General features: G+C 36.4%; 3 protein-coding genes across 3 annotated transcripts; all 3 read right to left on the bottom strand.

Annotated features, from left to right (window-relative positions):
* Nucleotides 1-3086: 3086 nt before the first annotated feature.
* On the bottom strand, nucleotides 3087-4928 carry LOC109183792. Its single transcript, XM_019333855.1, has 6 exons — nucleotides 4921-4928; nucleotides 4741-4865; nucleotides 4358-4482; nucleotides 3949-4275; nucleotides 3635-3868; nucleotides 3087-3556 (listed from the first exon to the last, which is right to left on the bottom strand). The coding sequence occupies exons 1-6, from the start codon at nucleotides 4926-4928 to the stop codon at nucleotides 3242-3244; spliced, it is 1134 nt and encodes a 377-aa protein (XP_019189400.1). The 3' UTR covers nucleotides 3087-3241.
* Nucleotides 4929-5070: 142 nt separating this feature from the next.
* Nucleotides 5071-5948, bottom strand: LOC109183828. Its single transcript, XM_019333888.1, has 2 exons — nucleotides 5526-5948; nucleotides 5071-5431 (listed from the first exon to the last, which is right to left on the bottom strand). The coding sequence occupies exons 1-2, from the start codon at nucleotides 5673-5675 to the stop codon at nucleotides 5129-5131; spliced, it is 453 nt and encodes a 150-aa protein (XP_019189433.1). The 5' UTR covers nucleotides 5676-5948; the 3' UTR covers nucleotides 5071-5128.
* Nucleotides 5949-15993: 10045 nt separating this feature from the next.
* Nucleotides 15994-16941, bottom strand: LOC109183791. The gene is made up of 2 exons (XM_019333854.1): nucleotides 16515-16941; nucleotides 15994-16442 (listed from the first exon to the last, which is right to left on the bottom strand). The coding sequence occupies exons 1-2, from the start codon at nucleotides 16939-16941 to the stop codon at nucleotides 15994-15996; spliced, it is 876 nt and encodes a 291-aa protein (XP_019189399.1).
* Nucleotides 16942-19498: the final 2557 nt, after the last annotated feature.

Genomic DNA, 19498 nt, shown 5'->3' with positions numbered 1-19498 from the left:
AAACAGCAGTTCATAGAAATATGTAGTCCAAAAACACCCTACTTCTTGTTCAAACATCACCTAACTTCTTGTTCACGATCTATGTTCTCCTACTCGTTCTACACTTCACAATACTACCTTCGTAGACCTAATCAGTTGAAAAAATCATGCCAGATTACACAAACTCAAAACCCTTATCTACTATCCTTCGATTTCTCCTCTACCAAACATCAAAGGCCAAATTGATCTGAAACAAAGCAAGAAACAGCAGCGATCTACCTTCAAACTACGATATCTGTAAGGTAAAACACTAAAACATACTTTTAATAATTTTGCAATTATTTCATTCTTTAATTATTTGTGGGCAAAATCTATGATTAGATTTAGAGCATATAATACACATGCAGTAATTTCAAAAACCAAAAAATTAAAATTTATGAAAAAATAGTTTTTTTTTCCGAAAATTTAGTAAATATATATGTGTTCTTCATATTTTATTTTTGATTTCCATGTATATTGAAGAGAAAAATGATTTTTATTAATAAACCTGCTAGCAATCACCACTATATAATTCAATTTCTCTGTGCAATTTTTACCCGGTTTAAAACAGCAGTTCACATGCGATGAAAATTAACTTTTGGTTACTTTAATTATTTACATAACATTTGAGTCCATTACTTTCACAAATAAAATAAATTAATATTTTTCTGTTTTTAAATGTTTAAAATAAGATATCCTGTGAGTTCAAGAATTTAACATGTGTTATCACACACCCCCAAAATGTTTTGTTTCAGGCCTTTGAGTAGTGGCTAGAATCACCTAAATTAACGGACTAAAATCATTGATGTGGTAAAATTTTCACTCCCAACAGTTGGAAATTGTGGAAATTGTGGAAAAAGAGTATTAAGATTAGTGTTGCTGTACAATTCAATAATTTAGTTTGAAATTGATTAGTAATACTGAAATTGATTAATTTATTTTTTTGAGAGTTCTTTCCACTTCACATGCCATCAAAAGCATAATTTCAGTTTAGCCTTCTCCTTAAATTCCTAAAAAAGTTCAATTTAAATCATATTCACATGTTATTAAGTAATACTATTTTTAAATCATTGTATCAACAAATTTTATATACAAAACATGTCAACAAATATATTAGTAGTGTTTTGATTTTTTTAATGACCTCAATAATATTCATTTGCAGGTGTACAGGAAAGTGTTGCATTTACAGTCTCTCAATACACTGACAAAAAAAGAAGAGACATAGGGAACCAAATTGGTGCAGATATAGTAGACAAATGGAAAGCAAAGAAGATGAGTATTGCAAACCAAAAAAGTAAGTTAACATTTGTTACAATTTTAATGAAGAACAACATTTATGTTTCATTTTTACCTTTGTCTTCAACATCAAGCTTTCTTTTTCCACGAATGATAGTTGAGCTAGTCAATTTTTTCATTGTTGCAATTGCTAGCTAAAAACTTTCTGAAGTTCTCTTTTGGAATGAATATATAGTGTACATGTTGCATTCTTAAATGAAGTATATATAGAGATACCAAGTAGTACACATGCTAAGAAGTCTCAATCAAACATTAGTATATAATAGTCAACACTTACCATCCACATTAAATGCTTAGGTATAGGTATAGGTGTATGGGAAAAAGTATTCATAAATGTATGTCTTGGGTATTGTGTAATTTGTACCATGGCATTGTCAATTTGTTTCTCACTTCTCAAATTGCAGTCCACACTTACCATTCACATTAAATGCTTAGGTATAGGTATAGGTGTATGAGAAAAGTATTCCTACATGTATGTCTTGAGTATTGTGTAATTTGTACCATCGCATTGTCAATTTGTTTCTCACTTCTCAAATTGCTATCTGTTGCCATATATATATATATATATATTTGTAATTTTGTTACTTTAAATATATTTGTGGAAAAATATAATTATTTGCAATATATATGCAATTGATATCCTTTTTCTCAAAAATCAACCTGCTAATCTGCTTTGTCTTTTTTTTTTCCCTTTTTAAAAATGATTTACCAGGGCCTGTCTGAATTTGTTTGTCATTTCTCAATTCTCAGTATGATGCCACTCTTTAAAAAAAAAAATATTCATACATGATGTTTGTGAAATAATAGATTTATTTGCAATACATATGCAAGTCCTTTACCTCAAATATGAGCCTGCTAATATATGATATAACTGCTTTTTTTTTTTTTTTTTTTTTTGGTATATTAAAGTTTGTTTAATAATAGGTTAATTTGGAATAGATAAGTAGTTGAAATACTTTTTATACATATATATGAACAAATACTAACAATCTAAAATCAAAGGAGTCTGATGCTTCTTTTTTTTTAGTTGCTATAATTGAGTTTGTAAAATAACATATTTATCTGGAATACATGTGCATGGGAGATCCTTTTCTTTAATGATCAGCCTGCTAATCTATTAATTTTATTTTATTTTTGCCCTTTTTGTGTATGATTTACCATGGCCACTATCAATTTCTTTGTCATTTCTCAAATATTAATTTTTTGATACTTTTTTTTTTTTTGAATGGGTTCCAATTATTTCACTTAAGGAATAATATATTTCTTTGCAATAAATATGCAAGTGATATGTATTTACTCAAAAATCAACCTCCTAATTTGCTATACCTTTTGTAATTTTCCCCTTTCTTTTTTATCTCATTTACCAGGAAACTATCAGTATGCTGCAATTTTTTTGGGCTTGCTATAATAAACTTTGTGAAATTATAGATTAATATGATTTAATTTGTTGCTATAATATGCTCTAACTGTTTTTTTTTTTAATGATTTGGATTTCTATATTATTTTATATTATACTTTGATTAATAATAGGTTTATTTGTAATATTTGGGTAAGCAATATATACTTATACTTGAACAGAATAAGAACCAAAATCCATTAGTGGCTGGTTTGCAATTAGAGCAACCTGTCATTACATTTAAAATAGATTAGCAACTGCAACATATGCAGTTTTACACACATTGCCTTCCAAAACACACACTACATACATTGTACTGCTTACCAGTACACTGAAACACCTACAGTGTTCAAAAAACAAACCCATAGGCAAAAACACACTACACACAATGACACAATCCACTGGCTAACAGTACATTACAAAAAGCTGCAGTTTTCTAGGCATAACCATCAGTTTGGTAGAATTTAGCACACAAAACCCACTTACCAGCTTAGTATTAGTACAACCTATTTCTAAATAAAGAAATTTCCATTACTTTTCCTGCTTCACCACCACCTCCTTAGCTTTCTTTATGCTACCAGACATACCAAACTCTTTCAGCAGAGATCTCTTAAGAGGAACACCCACATGTTCACTTTCCAAATCAGCAACACCCTTATCCTTAGTTTTGTTAGAACCACCAGCAGTAACCAAATCTTTGATCATAGATCCCTTAACAGCATCAGCAGCATGCTCATCCCCTAAATCTTCAGAAATGTCATCCAAACCAACAGTGATATCATCTTCCACACCATCAGAGACATCCTCCACTCCAAAAAACTCCTCTTCATCACTGCCAAACTGTTGCTGCATAAAAATAGTTCTGACCAGTCAATAACCTACTTAGAACCACTTATAAACCCAAAAATAGAATAATAAGTATACCTCAGAGTTACATCCAACATCCAAAGAACCTCCGACATGACCTGGAACCATTTCAGCAGAAGGGGCACCTAGAAAACCTGAGCAGTGTTGTGTAACTAATGGCTCATCCCTGCAAATCCTTAGAACCGTAAAGGCAGAATAGTAGCTCTCCACCTGTTCCTTCTTCATAACAATACGGAAAACCATAGACATCCCACGCAAGCGACCAAGTTCAGGTGGAATACAATTATTTCCCTAGAAATATTTGAGAACAGATAAGACATCAAAAACCAACCACTAAACACCCAATAAAGAAGTGAAATAGTATAGTATACCTCAGGGTACTTAGCCTTTAACTCAGCCGCTGACATACCAACCAAATCTGCACATTCACGATCCAATATCAGCATAGGGGCATCTCCAGTGTGGTCCGCCACACGGACAATCAACCTATACCTCACAATTCCTTCATGCCAAGAATTCTTACACCCACCACAGTACATCATGCCACCTTGTTCAGCAAGCTTCTTCTTGCAAGAATTAGTCTTGCAAGAAATGAAATACCAATCACTTATACTCTCTACGCCAACAATTCTGCCTGCAACCCAATACTCCCCCAACTGGTGCACAAAAAAAAAAATATCTAGGTCATCTCTTTTATGCTTAGAATTTATAAGTACATAGAAAACACAAAAAAATTAGTAGACAAACATAAATAATTATGAAACATTGTAGCATATTAACCTGTTTTTTCAAGTAAATATCTTCAATAGGAGTAACCAAAATATCATTAGGATGCAGGCCATTAGTAGGGAAACCAACATCAAGCCTAGAACCAGATTCTATACACCTCAAAGGGGTGTAGTCACCTGTAAAGCTATTAAAAATAAAAAAGTAAATACTTTCACATCCATTTTGATTTAAAAAGTTGAACAAACACCATAAAATAGAAACACACCTATTCTTGAAGTCACGGAACTCCTTAGACGAATGAGTAAAAAATAGTTGGGTAGCATCAAAGGAGCTGCAAATACGAACCTCGCCATCTAACCAGAAAAAAATTTTCTCATTAGGAGATAGGATATTATTTGAAATAGAAAGCACACCCATCATGGATTAGAACTTACTGTCCATAAACTTGGCCCTACAAAGTTGAATGAGAAGTATAACTGGATCAGATGCAACAATTTGGAAATAAGGAGTTAGTTGATCCACATGCTCATCCCATAATGTACACTTAATCTGATTTTTACTGCATAAAACAAAAACCAATTTAAATACCCAACAGAATTAATAATAAGATTTACATCAGCATAGCCAAGCCAAAAAAAAATTACTCATTGTCTTCAAGAACAAAGTCAATAAGCCTTGTTTATTTTCCAGCTATCACTTTGTCTAGTGGTGTATAAATTTCAACAACTCGGCCAATCACCTCTACATAAAATAACAGCAGAATATTAGTTTTGATGGCTATGGTTGAAAACATAATCAAAGTAGCATTCCTTCATTTGAGTATTATATATGTATGCATCCAGTTAAACTCTTACCGATCAACACTTTCTCATCAACATTCTTCTTTGAAAGTATGTCCGGGAAACTCTTAAACCGGAACATTGTTTTAGGGAAATTCACACGCTGATATTGCTTCACAACAGTGTCATGTTTGAATTTGATCATATAACGATGTGTGCTTGTTTTATACTTGAAAAAGTTAGTGATACATAGGAAATTTCGAATACCATAGACTTTACCCTCCTTGAACATATTCTGGTATGTTGCAACAATATCCTTAGGTATGTGAACATGAATAAAAATACCCTATATTCAAGACACAAAGAAAATATCATAAGTACTTATAAACAGTTAGCAATAGACAATAAAATTAGAAGATAGTAATCTAGGAATAGCACACCTCTTGATCATGAAACACACACTCTTGACTTCTAATTTGTTTTTGTCCTCTGTTTTCAGTGACAACATAGCTCCGCACACAACGCAATCTAATGGCCTTAGAAGTCTGTTGCGGGTGAAGCTGGGCACCAACTATGAACTGCCCAGTCATGTTGGTTTTTGAAAGCTGAAAGTTGTAATATTTTGCTTCGTTTTGTGATAGCACAGATGAAAGAAACTTGTAATATTTTGCTTTGCTTTGCTTTGAGGCCTGAATGTGTAGCTATATATAACCAGTAAACTTAGAGTCGGACAATTGCAAAAATATTAAAATATTACCTATGCACTGCAATTTACATCACTCCCATACCCATTAGACTTAAACCACACGTTTCCTATCTAGAAACCCATTAGAATACTAACTCCACAATAGCCCACACCCCTAAACAGCAGGCCTAAAATCATACGTCAATACCAAATCAGTAAATTAAAATTTTCAAATAGGCGGGAAATTGAATGGATTTGAAAAAAAAAAAAAACAAAAAAAAAACACTTAAACGGTGTCGTGTAATTTAGGCGGGAAAATGGAAGGATTTGATTGGCCAAAATCCTATGGCCTTTATATGTATATAGATTTGGGCCGTGTGTGGTCTATGGGCCCACATATTAGAGATTAGTTTTTGGGCTATATAATCCTTTCATGGATTTATAAATTGTATTAGTCATAAGCGGCAATTTATATCCTACACCACGACGCGCGTTGCACTGTGTACCGAGATGCAAAACGACGTCGTTTTAATTTTTTTTTTTTTTTTTTTTTTTGAAATTTCCCGCCCCAGTGAATGGCAGTAGTTTTTTCTTTAAAAAAAACCCGTTGTTCAAAAATGTGCATAATGTTATACTAGAATACACATAATTGTAAACATGAATGTACATAATTATATAACAAAATATACATACTCTTTTTAAAAGATAATACACATAATCTAACATAATACATAATAAACATAAACTTTTAACATAATACACATCAACTCTTAACATAATACACACAAATTTTCTGATTCGGATGTACATAATTGTATAAAAAGAATGTACATAATTGTATAAAAAATTTACATAACTGTATGAACAAATACACATAATTGTGTGAACAAATACACATAATCACAGCAACTTCCTACCGCGCCTTCCAAAAAGACCCCAAAACGACGTCGTTTTGGGAGGCACGCGGCGCACAGTGCTACGCGCGCCGTGGTGTAGGGTATAACGATTGGTCATAAGCTCATAGCTTCGTATCTAGCTTTATATTTTGTAAGACCGGGATTAAATTTCGGCATAACTCATGTATCTAAGTCCGGTTAGGTCGGTTCATCCACCACTGGCATTGTAAGTCCGGGATTAAATCTCGGCACAACTCATGTATCTAAGTCCGGTTAGGTCGGTTCATCCACCACCGCATTGTAAGTCCGGGATTAAATCTCGGCATAAGTCCTACGTTGTAGGCAATTTTAACCAGTTAAAAACCCGGATGTGGGAATAGCGTGCCCGCTCACGGGCCTCGAACCGTTTGATTTGTGGGAGTAGCGTGCCCACTGCTGGAGGAGCGTGCCCGTTTACGGTCCTCGTACCGTCTAATTTGTGGGAGTAGCGTGCCCAATACGGGAGGAGCGTGCCTGTTTACGATCCTTGTACCGTTTGATTTGTGGGAGTAGCGTGCCCCCTGCGGGAGGAGCGTGCCCGTTTACGGTCCTCGTACCATTTTGATTTACGGGAGTAGCATGCCCGGTCACGGTCTTCAGACCGATTTGTGGGAGTAGCGTGCCCACTGCGGGAGGAGCGTGCCCGTTTACGGTCCTCGTACTGTTTGATTTGTGGGAGTAGTGTACCCACTGCGGGAGGAGCGTGCCCGTTTACGGTCCTCATACCATTTTGATTTACGGGAGTAGCGTGCCCGGTCACGGTCTTCGGACCGATTTGGGGGAGTAAGGTGCCCACAACGGGAGGAGCGTGCCCGTTTACGGTCCTCGTACCGTTTGATTTGTGGGAGTAAGGTGCCCATTACGAAGTAAGGTGCCCGTTATAGGTCCTCGGACCGATTTGCCTGGTTATAGGGCCACGGGAGTAAGGTTCCCGTTTATTTTGCCCGGTTATAGGGCAATGGGAGTAAGGTGCCCATTTACTATCTTTAAGATCGGTTACGACCGAAATGATGGGAACAACTACGATCTTCGGATATTGGCGAAGCATTACGACCAACTGAGGAGTTTCAAAGATAGAAACTGTGTCGCGCTCCATCAGTACGTGCTCGAGATCGCCCGATTGAATCTGTGATCAAGAAAAGCAAAATTTTTAAAGCTTGTAAACTTTTAAATTTGCTTTGTAAGTTGTACATCATCATGTATATTGAATAGTCGTGTATTAAGCCCGGTTAGGTCGATATTACCACCACCGGCCCTTTAAGCCCGAGAGTTTATCTCGGTATAAGACCTACGGAGTAGGCTGTTAAGTCCGGTTAGGTCGGCATTGCCACCACCGGCGCTATGAGTCCGGTTAGACCGGTCAGTCTCGCCTCTTAGCGATGCCGCACTTCATCGATGTATCTATACCGCTTTTTAGCGATGCCGCTCTTTAGCGATGTATCTATACCGCTTCTTAGCGAAGCCGCTCTTTAGCGACTATATCGCTTCTTAGCGATGTCGCTCTTCAGCGATGTATCTATACCGCTTCTTAGTGATGGCGCTTTTGAGCGATGTATCTATACCGCTTCTTAGCGATGCCACTCTTCAGCGATGTATCTGTACCGCTTCTTAGCGATGTCGCTCTTCAGCAATGTATCTGTACCGCTTCTTAGCGATGCCGCTCTTCAGCGATGTATCTATATCGCTTCTTAGCGACGCCGCTTCTCAGCGATGTATCTATCCCGCTTTTCAGCGATGAATCTTTCCCGCTTCTCAGCGATGATGCCACCACTGGCACTGCAGGCCCAGGATCATATCTCGGCATAAGCCCTACTTAGTAGGCAATTGAGCCCGTTGGGTCGATCTTCCCGCCTCAGGTAAACCCAATCTCTTGATTGGTAAGTTTGATCGCTAGAGCGTGCTAGAAAGACCGATCACTTGATTGGTACCATTCAATCTCTTTATCATGTCGAGATTCGATCCTTTGATCCGCATAAGCCCTACAAAGTAGGCAATTGAGCCCGCTAGGTCGATTTTCTCACCTCGGATAAATCCAATCTCTTGATTGGTAAGTTTAATCACCAGATCGCGATCGAAAGTCCGATCGCTTGATCGGCAGCGTTTAATCTCTTCATTGCATCGAGGTTCGATCTCTTGATCGATATGTTCATACCTCGTAGTCTCCAAAGCTCTGCAAAGTTGGCAAATTGATCGCCGTTGCCATGAGTATGGTCGGGTTGGTGTCCCGAACACCAGTTCCGTGAACCCATTCGGGTCACTTCCCGAGCATATTTCCAGGTATATAGGGCAACCCCCTTGGCCTACGGAGCTCACTAGTGCATTTTCCGACCATAAATGAGCTTTTCGAGCATAGTGCACTTGGTGACTATAGCACACCATAACGCACTTCCTAAGAATGATGAACGTCCCGATCTTGTTATCGTTGGACCTTCGGGTTTCCAAGTGTCCCTCCATTTGGGACTCTTGGTTCATAAACCGAGCTTACAAGGGGAAAACACCCCGTTCGAACAATTATGGTTGTCAAAACCTGCCATACTTTCTAATGTGGCAATCAAACTAACCAAACGCGATCGGTGAGATCAAGGGAGGAATCTCCTGACTAGCAACGTTTGATCCTCAGATCGTGTCGCAAACCCGATCTCTAGATCGGTAGAATCCGGACAGCCCCTTATAGTCCGAAAGACTGTGCATATGGTTGTGCTCTTTTTTTTTTTCCTAGGCTAAAATTTTTTTCCATTGAGTTTTTTCTTAGCCTAAGGTTTTTAACAAGGCAACCTGCGTAAGTCACAGACTATGTAGTCGGAGTTTTCAATCCCAAGATTGTGAGTAAGCCCAATGCCCCAAAAGATTGCACTTGTGGTTGTACTCTTTTTCCTTAGCTACATTTTTTTCCCGCTGGGTTTTTCTTAGTTTAAGGTTTTTAATGAGGCAATCGGTGTAAATCGCGCCCCTGTGCTCAATTCGGACTCAAGGAGCTCGTCCTGGACCGTGTACTCGAATCTCTCAGCCCGAACCCTTCCTTGTCAGCTCGACGTTAGGGAACGGACTGGGGCAGCTAGTTGATAGGGAATATACCCCGGGTATACCACCCTACGTAGTTTGTACACGTGTACGGTATTGGGTACGGGTTAGGTGCCTATATAAAGGCACCCCACCCCTTAATAACGGGGTTTTTTTTCCACTCTCTCCACTCTCTCTCTAGACATGATTATCTCTATTCTCTCTAGAGTTGCAAAGATCAAAACATGAATAAAATGCCCTTTGAGCTATTTCTCTCTTGTTCATACATATTACTTACAATACATACATTCTACGAGTACAATCGACCACTGACGGTCGGGATTTAACTTTATCACCATAAAATGTTCATAATTCTAACATGCGTGCGGGGCATGGAATCTTTTTAACATCAAAACGACGTCGTTTTGGACTGTAGTCCACACAATAATTTGCCAGACATAGGAGCAATTTATATCATGGATCAGAGTGTACATAGCATTATGGATCTTGAATTGAAACAACGAGATACAAAATTCATACTTGTAAGATACAGAATTTGATAACATAAAACACAAAAAATTACAATACAAGACACATACACATGTTATATATTTATTATTTTTCAAATATGATTTAGGTATATAATTTGTGTTCATATTCATAGAATTTCAAAACAAAAAACATAGAAATTCATAACATAAATTAAAACACAATTACTAATTTATTTTAGGTACAAAATTCATATTCTTAAAATACAAAATTTCATAACACATGACACAAAACTCACAATATAAGACACATACACATGCATTAGGGTTCATAATGCTATGAACCCTGGTCCTTGGTATAAGGATTGAGACATGGGATTCAGTTATTAATTACTCCTATATTACAATGAGTTTTTTTTTTTTTTTTTGTTATTTTTTAGTGTGTGCGTGACGCTTAACGAGAAAAACATGCAATTATTACTTAAGGGCGTGAATTGGGTCAATATTATCTTGTGATCTTAGCTGATAAAGATAAGGAGGTAAACCAAAAACGTCAATAAACTGTTACTGATGTGAGTCAAATTTATAACATTGTGATTACTAAGTTAACACTTTGACCAACTTAACTAGGTTTCTCCGATGAATTTTAGTTTTTTTTTTTTTTTTTTTTTTTTTTTTTTTTTTTTTTTTTTTTTTTTTGTTAAGCGATAAGGTGGAGACACTCGAAACAAACTAGCAATTACTTCTTTTTTTTTTTGAAAACCAAATAATCATTTCATTAATTCAAATCAGCATACAGATCGTTAACAATAAAAGACGGAGGGGAAGAGATCCACTCCTGACGTACAGACATAGAATAGGCTTCCCTAGTAAGACAATAGGCAACTCTGTTCACAGTACAGTAAATATGAGAGATAGCTATGCCAGTAAGTGAGCGAAGCATACATCAAGAAGCACCAAGCTAAGTCACAAGAAGACACACCACTATCTTGGTTAAAACTAGCAATTACTTAAAAATAGGAGACGCCTAGATCGAGAAATCCCCAACATCCAAAAAAAAAAAAATAAAAGACGTTGAATATGCGTAAAAATCATACCATGGACCATGGTTTTTTTGGGTGAAAAAAAAAAAAAAAAAAAAGACGTTGAATAGGCGTAAAAATCATACTATGGACCATGGTCCACCTTGCACTGTGGACTTTGATAAAAAACAATATTCAAAAGTATGTACGTACAATAAACATATTATGTACTTTCAATTAATAAATTATGTATCTATTACAATTAACATATATGTATCTATAGTTAGCATATTAAGTACCTACAGACTACAGTTAATATATTATGTATTGACAATTAATAAATTATAATGTATCTATTATAACTACTACAACTAACATATTACGTATATACAGTTAACATATTATATACCTTCAATTTATTTACAAGTGCATATTATGTTAACCCACCTTAAGGTACATTATATGTTAACTGCAGGTACATAATTTGCAATCATTATTGCATGGACCATGATCCACACAATTGTGTGGACCATAAATAAAAAGTACCCCGTACATTTTTAATATACTAAGGGTAAATTATTTATGTACGTAGGATACATTTTTTAAAAGTGCATTTTTAATATACTAATGATACATTATTTTATATAATGTACCTTCAGTACAAATATAATGTACCTTCAATACAAAAATAATGTACTTTTAATATATTAAACATGTACCTAATATTCATGGTCCACACAATAATTTGCCCATAATTTGTGTTGTTTTAAATTAGGATCCACAATGGAAAGTGGACTGGTCCATGGTATAATATTATAATTTGCCAGCAACCCAATGTAGACAAATTATACCATGGACTATGGTTCACCTTGCATTGTGGACTCTGGTCTAAAATAATATTCAAGTTATGTGTTGGCAGTTAACATATTACGTAATAGTAGTTAATAAATTATATGTTTGTAAATAAATTGAAGGCCCATAATAATATATTAACGCACTGTTAACTAATGGCACATAATATGCAGTTAACATATGTGGTCTCAATTTATTTAAATGTACATAATTTATTAACTGTGAAGGCACATAATATGTTAACTACAAACACCAACTATTTGCCTTCTTCCGTCGCCGAAAAATCAATAAGTACGCTTCGAAGGGAAGATGAACCCAACGCGTTCGATAGTGAGATCCTGATTTGGTATGAGACGGTTTGAAAGAGCATCAAAAATTCAAACTGTCTCACAATGCACAAAACGTACTAATTCCCCAAGAAACACTAACAATGAAATAATCACCATTGTTATACTAGCAAAGTACCTTGGTCATTTGGTTACTGAACTCTTGCATTGTAGTAGCCATTTCTGAGCCTTCATAGAAATAATCACCATTGTTATACTAGGCTACTAGCAAAGTACCTTGGTCATTTGTTTACTGAACTCTTGCATTGTAATAGCCATTTGCCCATTTCTGGAGCCTTCATAGAAATAATCACCATTGTTATACTTGCAAAGTAACTTGGTCATTTGTTTACTGAACTCTTGCATTGTAATAGCCATTTCTGGAACGTTCATAAAATTATTCATTAGTTGTAGTATATTTCTCAAACAAATAATACCCGGAGTATCAAGTTATCGATTCATAAAGAAGTGGGGCGTATTAAGCACTAGCTACTAAATTATTCTTATGAAGCTAATCCTAACGAAAAGAGAGATTGAGCAATGGTAAAAACTAATTAAAATAAAGTATGCAAGTTTGTGAAAACAATAAGAAGAGAATGAGATTCTTGGGATTCAAGTATTTAATCACCTAGTGCCAAACTTGAGAACAATACTAAATCTGGGTTCAAACAAGTGTGAGAATGCAAATAGTAGCAATAGTTACTCTCGTAATCTCTTACCTATGTGAATATTCACTCCCGTGATATAAACACCCAACAATATAAGAACAAGCATTCATAATAAATTCTTAATTACTACCATCTCTCGATGTGAAACAATCAAGAATTAAACTACTTATCCAATTTTCCATCTTCCAAGGTGCAACAGTTAAGTGCAATTGTGTGTGCCATAAATTATTAAACTACTTATCAAATTATCCATCTTCCAAGGTGCAACAGTTAAGTGCAATTGTGTGTGCCATAAATTATGCTAACTCCCGTTATGACACAAAGAAAGCAATGAAACAAGTAATTACAGCCGTTAACTACTAGCATCAACAATATAATCACCATTGCAACACAAGTATAAAACTCAAATATAAATATATTAAGAATTATAAAACTAGCTAGGCACATAGGTTCATAAATACTTTTACCCAAGAATCTCTAAAGGAAATTAGCCACACATGGCTAATAAGCAATACATAGCAAATATTAAGAGTTTACAAATAATCAAAAGAGTACAAGAATAAACCAAATGATTCTCCCAAATCTTTCTAGCTTTCTTCTTGCTTCCAATGACAACTTGTAGCTCTTGATGCTCTTCTTTCTTGTCTCCAAAACTGAGCATAATAATCTAGGGTTGAGGGAATGCATCATTTTATAGCGGAAATTGAGCTGGGGCGAATTAGGAATCTTCCCCGCAAAAATTGGAAACTTTGGGCACAGCCCTTCGGCGCCTCGACGCGTTGAATCTGGGGCACCGAATTTGCTCGTCTCTTCGCGGGTACTTCTCGACGCGTCAAGCCTTCGGCTGCTCGTCTCGGACCGCACTGGAAATTCTCGACGCGTCAAGTCTTCGACCACTAGAACCAAATAGTTACTATAAAAACTGAATGCGTCGAGCCATGGGCTTGACGCGTCGAACTTCCTGTGTTGGCACGGTTCGGTCCACTTCGGCTCAAAACTCGTGCTAGAACTTCTCTTGCTTTTGGAATTAACCTACAATGGCTCCAAAACACTAACAAACACCGTAAAACATTCAAAACATGTGTAAACCATAACTAAATGATAAAACAAGGGAATATGCAATTAAAGTAAAAATTTCATAAACTTGAGCCAAACAAATATGATCAAACTAACACTTAGAAATATATACAATTAAGCTCACATCAAAGTCCCTCACACTTAAGCCTTTGCTTGTCCTCAAGCAAAACCAAGGAATAAATCACAAGTGAAACATACAAATTACTCATACTCTCTCTTGCACAACCTTTCATACCACCAACCAACTTGCCACAAAACAACAAGCATCAAGAATGATCTCAGTTTGGCACATAAGACCCATTCTCAAGCCAATGACCAAACACCAAAATCATTAAAGTGTGTTAGGATCAAGTGTGCACAAATACTTAGTTGAGATTTTGCAAAACACGGCTCATGAATGAAATCTCATAGGCTTGCCCTTCATACTCCTACTAGCTCAACTCTAAGAATGCATGCTAAGATCAAATATGTCTTTATTAAGTTTGTAATGTGGCTAAGGGTGATTGGCTAACAAAGAAGTGGTAAGGAATATTTAACAAAAGAGAGAAGTTCACAATTATCTTTCTTTTCAAAACCTTAGAAGAGATAAGACAATAACAATTTAAGAAGTTGAGTTTTAGCTCAAGAACAAAGCAATCTTATAATTAAGAAGGGGTCTAAACAATCAAACTTTCAATCTTCAATCATCCTTTTTTTCTTTTCTCTTTTTCATAATTTCTCTTTTTATTATTTTCTTTGGATTTTCTTTGGAATACAATACCCTCTCAAGGAATAAACTTAAGATCAATAATCAAGACCCCCACACTTGAACTTTTGTACAAAAGTTTCTTTTTAGATATAAACTCCATAAAAATCTCTTCTACAGGGATATGATAAAAGCTCCATTCTCTCAAGGGTGGAAGTGAAAATATCTGGCTAAAGGATGAGGGTTTTGATGAAGGGGTTAACACAAAGAAAATAATCAAAATGAGGGACAAGTGCTTAGCACTTATTTAAACAAACATAAGGCTCAAAGGGGACACAAGGGATAATAACATACATAGGGACATGCTTAAAGGCTATGGCTAAACAAAAATGGTCTGAATCACTTCGAAACATGCAAAACTTAGGATTCACTTAGGGAGTAATGAGCAAGTTCTAGCAAAACACCCATGACCGGAATCTCACATAAGCCTTCACTAGCAATGTATAACACACAAGATCACGAATTAATTTAATTATTGAGTGGTTAACAAGACTATTGGCAAGAGAATAGATCAATCATGTGTTACACCTCAAATCATCAATCACAAATTGAATTACAACAAATACCACCAAAACAAACCACAAACCACCAAGAGAGAGAGAGCAATTGTAACTGCATGCTATGACAAGTAACTTATTAACAACAAGTCAACACGAAACTAAGTCATCCAAGCAAAAATTTTAAAAATTATCCCAAATTTTTGGTTCATCCCCCACACTTAAAATTTTACATCGTCCCTGATGCAAAATCAAAGAAAAGGAAAACAAGAGACAAGAGAAAGGTAAAAAGCAATAAAACAACATGAACTAAAATATGCTAAATAAAAGACTAAATAAACGAAAATAGTAGAAAGTAATAAACATGCAATATGAAAGATAACATGGGGTGCCTCCCATAAAGCGCTAAGTTTTACGTTGCTAGCTTGACGTAACCTCATTATGGAGTGCTCGTCCCAGTAGATCCGTGAGATTGATCTCACCACCCAAGAAGTTGTTCCACTTTTCATGCACCTCATATGTCATCTCAAAACTGGGATCAAGATCCATAAGGGACTTGCTATTAACCATAGAACAGTTTTCATCTCCAGTGGACTTTGGCTCATTAATAACATTAACTTCTACTTTTTCCTGGTCTCCCCAAAATGATTGGAACATCAGGATTCTTCGAGGCATCTATCACAATGAAGTCACAAGGCACACAATACGTATCTACCCAAACTGGAACATCTTCAAGAATTCCAATAGGACTTGTAGTAGATTGATCCGCAAATGTCAATGTAAGTTGGATCGGTTTAGGCTCTCCCAAATTCAACTTTTTGCAAAGTGATAAAGGCATAACATTGACACTAGCTCCAAGATCACAAAGGGATCTTTTGATCATATGACCTCCAATAAAACATGGGATTGTGAATCTTCCCAGATCTCTATGCTTCAATATGCTCCTATTTTCACTGCGTGCCAAAGCCCTATACTCTTGTGCCATAGCCACCATCTCATGATCACCAAATTTCTTCTTCTTAGCAAGAATGTCCATCAAAAATTTTCCATGAGATGGAACTTCTAAAAGCAAATCAAGTAAGGAAATTGAAACTTTCAAACTCTCAACTATCTCCAAAAACTTTTTCCACCTACTCTCTTTAACTTGCTTTTGAAATTTTTGAGGAAAGGGCAATAATGGTGGTTCATACATTCTCACGAGCTTCTCTACCTCATCATGACTTTGTGACTTTGGTGTCAAGACAGCCGGTTCAACTTCTTCCTCTTCAAGTTTCTCCTCAATCTCTACATCAACACTTTTATTTGAAGTTGATGTTTTGATTGGAAGAGATGGTTCTCCAAGTACATTTCCACTCCTGGTAACAATTGCATTGACATGTTCTCTAGGATTTTCGGGGCAAGCGGGCAACTTTCCTGTTACTTTGGTGCAAGATGTAGAGGCTTGATTGGCAAGTTGATTCTCTAGCATCGTATTGTGGGTACTCAATTGATCCAACCTCCCAGTCACTTGCTTGATCCCCTCCTCACTTTGCAACTGCGATATGAGCAACATACTCATCATGGCCTCCAAGTTTGGTTCTGGTACGGTGGAGCTTCCAAAGCCGGTGAAGGAGGTTGAGATTGCATACCTTGGTATTGTTGCCCAAAGCCGGTGAAGGATGTTGAGATTGCATACCTTGGTATTGTTGCCTGTGGAAACCTGATGGTCCTCTATTGACAAAATGTTGTGGATTTGCAGCCCCCATTGGATTGCTCCATGAAAAACCTGGGTGATCCTTGAGGAATTTGGATTATAGGCCCTTGAGATTGATATGATTGTTGTTGTGGCCTATTATACCCAACCATATTAATATGCTCCATGGGAGATTGAGAACTTGAATCATTGAGGCATTCTCCCAAATTGTGCCCACCACCACAAAGCTCATGCATCAAAGCTTGACCCAAAGAAATAGATGGAGTAGAAACATAACTCACATTTTGATTTTTAAGAGTGATTTGGGCTAGCTTTTGGACCAAGGAAGCTACATTATCCACCTTGGCTGAAAATGCTGAAATTTGTTCCACTTCATGCATGCCTCCTACAGGTATTTGTGAAGGTTGCCCCGAGTACCATGTTGATCCATTCATAGCAATTTTCTCCAACAGTTCCTCAGCTGGAATTGGGTCCAAAACTGTGAATGGTCCACCCGAAGAAGCATCAACTAAGACCCTTGAATTTTCAAGCAAACCTTCATAGAATACCATCATCAAATCCCAACTTTGAATCTCATGGTGTGAACACTGCCTTCTCATCTCTTTAAATCTCTCCCAAGACTTAGTCAAAGATTCAATTGCCAGTTGCTTGAAATTATGAATTACTCTCCTCATCTTTTGAGTCTTGGAAATTGGGTAGAACTTTTTCAAGAACTCTCCATGTAGTTGGTCCCAAGTAACAAAATGATTGGCTGGGAGAGAGATGAGCCAACTATGAGCTTTATCCTTTACTGAGAAAGGAAAAAGACGTAGCTTTATAGCTTCTTAAGGGACTCCATTTATCTTAAAAGTGCCACAAATCCTTAGGAACTTTGTGATATGAGCATTGGGATCTTCCGTAGGTGACCCTCCAAATTGATCTGAAGCAACCATATGTAGAATAGTCGGCATGATTTCAAAGTTGTTGGCCTCCACACCTGCCACATTGATGCTATCATGTGCCTCAACATCGGCTGCAATGTAATCAGACATGGATCGCACTGGGGGTAGTGGTTGATTGACTCCATTATCATCCCCCTCTCCATTAAGGTTCAAATTGATGTTGACTTGGTCTTGTGCCATGTTTCTTTGTTTTCTAAGAAACTTGGCTCTTTTCTCAATCTCAAGGTTCAAGGCAATAATCCTTCTTTTCCCCAAAGATCGTGTACGCATACAAAACCAAGTTCTTAGATCTATAGCAAAATCACACTCAACAAAAACAACTTGTAAACGGTTAGCAAAAATAAAATAAAATAAAAATGGAATAGTGTTCTAGAATAACACTTTCACTAATGTCAATACTTAAACGACACTTCCCCGGCAACGGTACCAAATTTGGTTGCAGTATATTTCTCAAACAAATAATACCCCTAATCCTAACAAAAAGAGAGAGATTGAGCAATGGTAAAAACTAATTAAAATAAAGTATGCAAGTTTGTGAAAACAATAAGGAGAGAATGAGATTCTTGGGATTCAAGTATTTAATCACCTAGTGCAAAACTTAATAACAATACTAAATCTGGGTTCAAAAAAGTGTGAGAATGCAAATAGTAGCAAGAGTTACTCCCGTAATCTCTAACCTATGTGAATATTCATTCACGTGATATAAACACCCAATAATATAAGAATAAGTATTCATAATAAATTTCTAATTACTACCATCTCTCGATATACAACAATCAAGAATTAAATTCCTTAACTAATTTGCCCTCTCCCAATGTGCAACAGTTAAGTGCAATTGTGTGTGCCCTAAATTATGCATAACTCCCATTATGACACAAAGAAAGCTATGAAACAAGTAATTACGGCCATTAACTACTAGCATCAACAATATAATCACAATTGCAACATAAGTATAAAACTCAAATATCAATATATTAAGAATTATAGAACTAGCTAGGCACATAGGTTCATAAATACTTTTACCCAAGAATCTCTAAAGGAAATTAGCCACACATGGCTAATAAGCAATACATAGCAAATATTAAGAGTTTACAAATAATCAAAAGAGTACAAGAATAAACCAAGTGATTCTCCCAAATCTCCCTAGTTTTCTTCTTGCTTCCAAGGACAACTTGTAGCTCTCAATTCTCTTCTTTCATGTCTCCAAAACTAAGCATAATAATCTAGGGTTGAGGGAAGGCATCCTTTTATAGCGAGATTAAGCTTGGGCGAATTAGGAATCTTCCCCGCAAATTTTGGAAACTTTCGGCCCAGCCTTTCGGCGCCTCGACGCGTCAAGAACAAGCTGAACGCGTTGAATCTGGGGCGCCGATTTTGCTCGTCTCTTCGCTAGTACTTCTCGACGCATTGAGACAAGGATCGACGCGTCAAGCGTTCGGCTGCTCATCTCGGACCGCACTGGAAATTCTCGACGCGTCAAGTCT

The sequence above is a fragment of the Ipomoea nil genome, unplaced genomic scaffold (assembly GCF_001879475.1).
Source record: "Ipomoea nil cultivar Tokyo-kokei standard unplaced genomic scaffold, Asagao_1.1 scaffold1179, whole genome shotgun sequence".
NCBI classification, from domain to species: Eukaryota; Viridiplantae; Streptophyta; class Magnoliopsida; order Solanales; family Convolvulaceae; genus Ipomoea; species Ipomoea nil.
The sequence above is the reverse complement of the archived record's forward strand: the minus strand, read 5'-3'. Positions and strand labels throughout refer to the sequence as shown.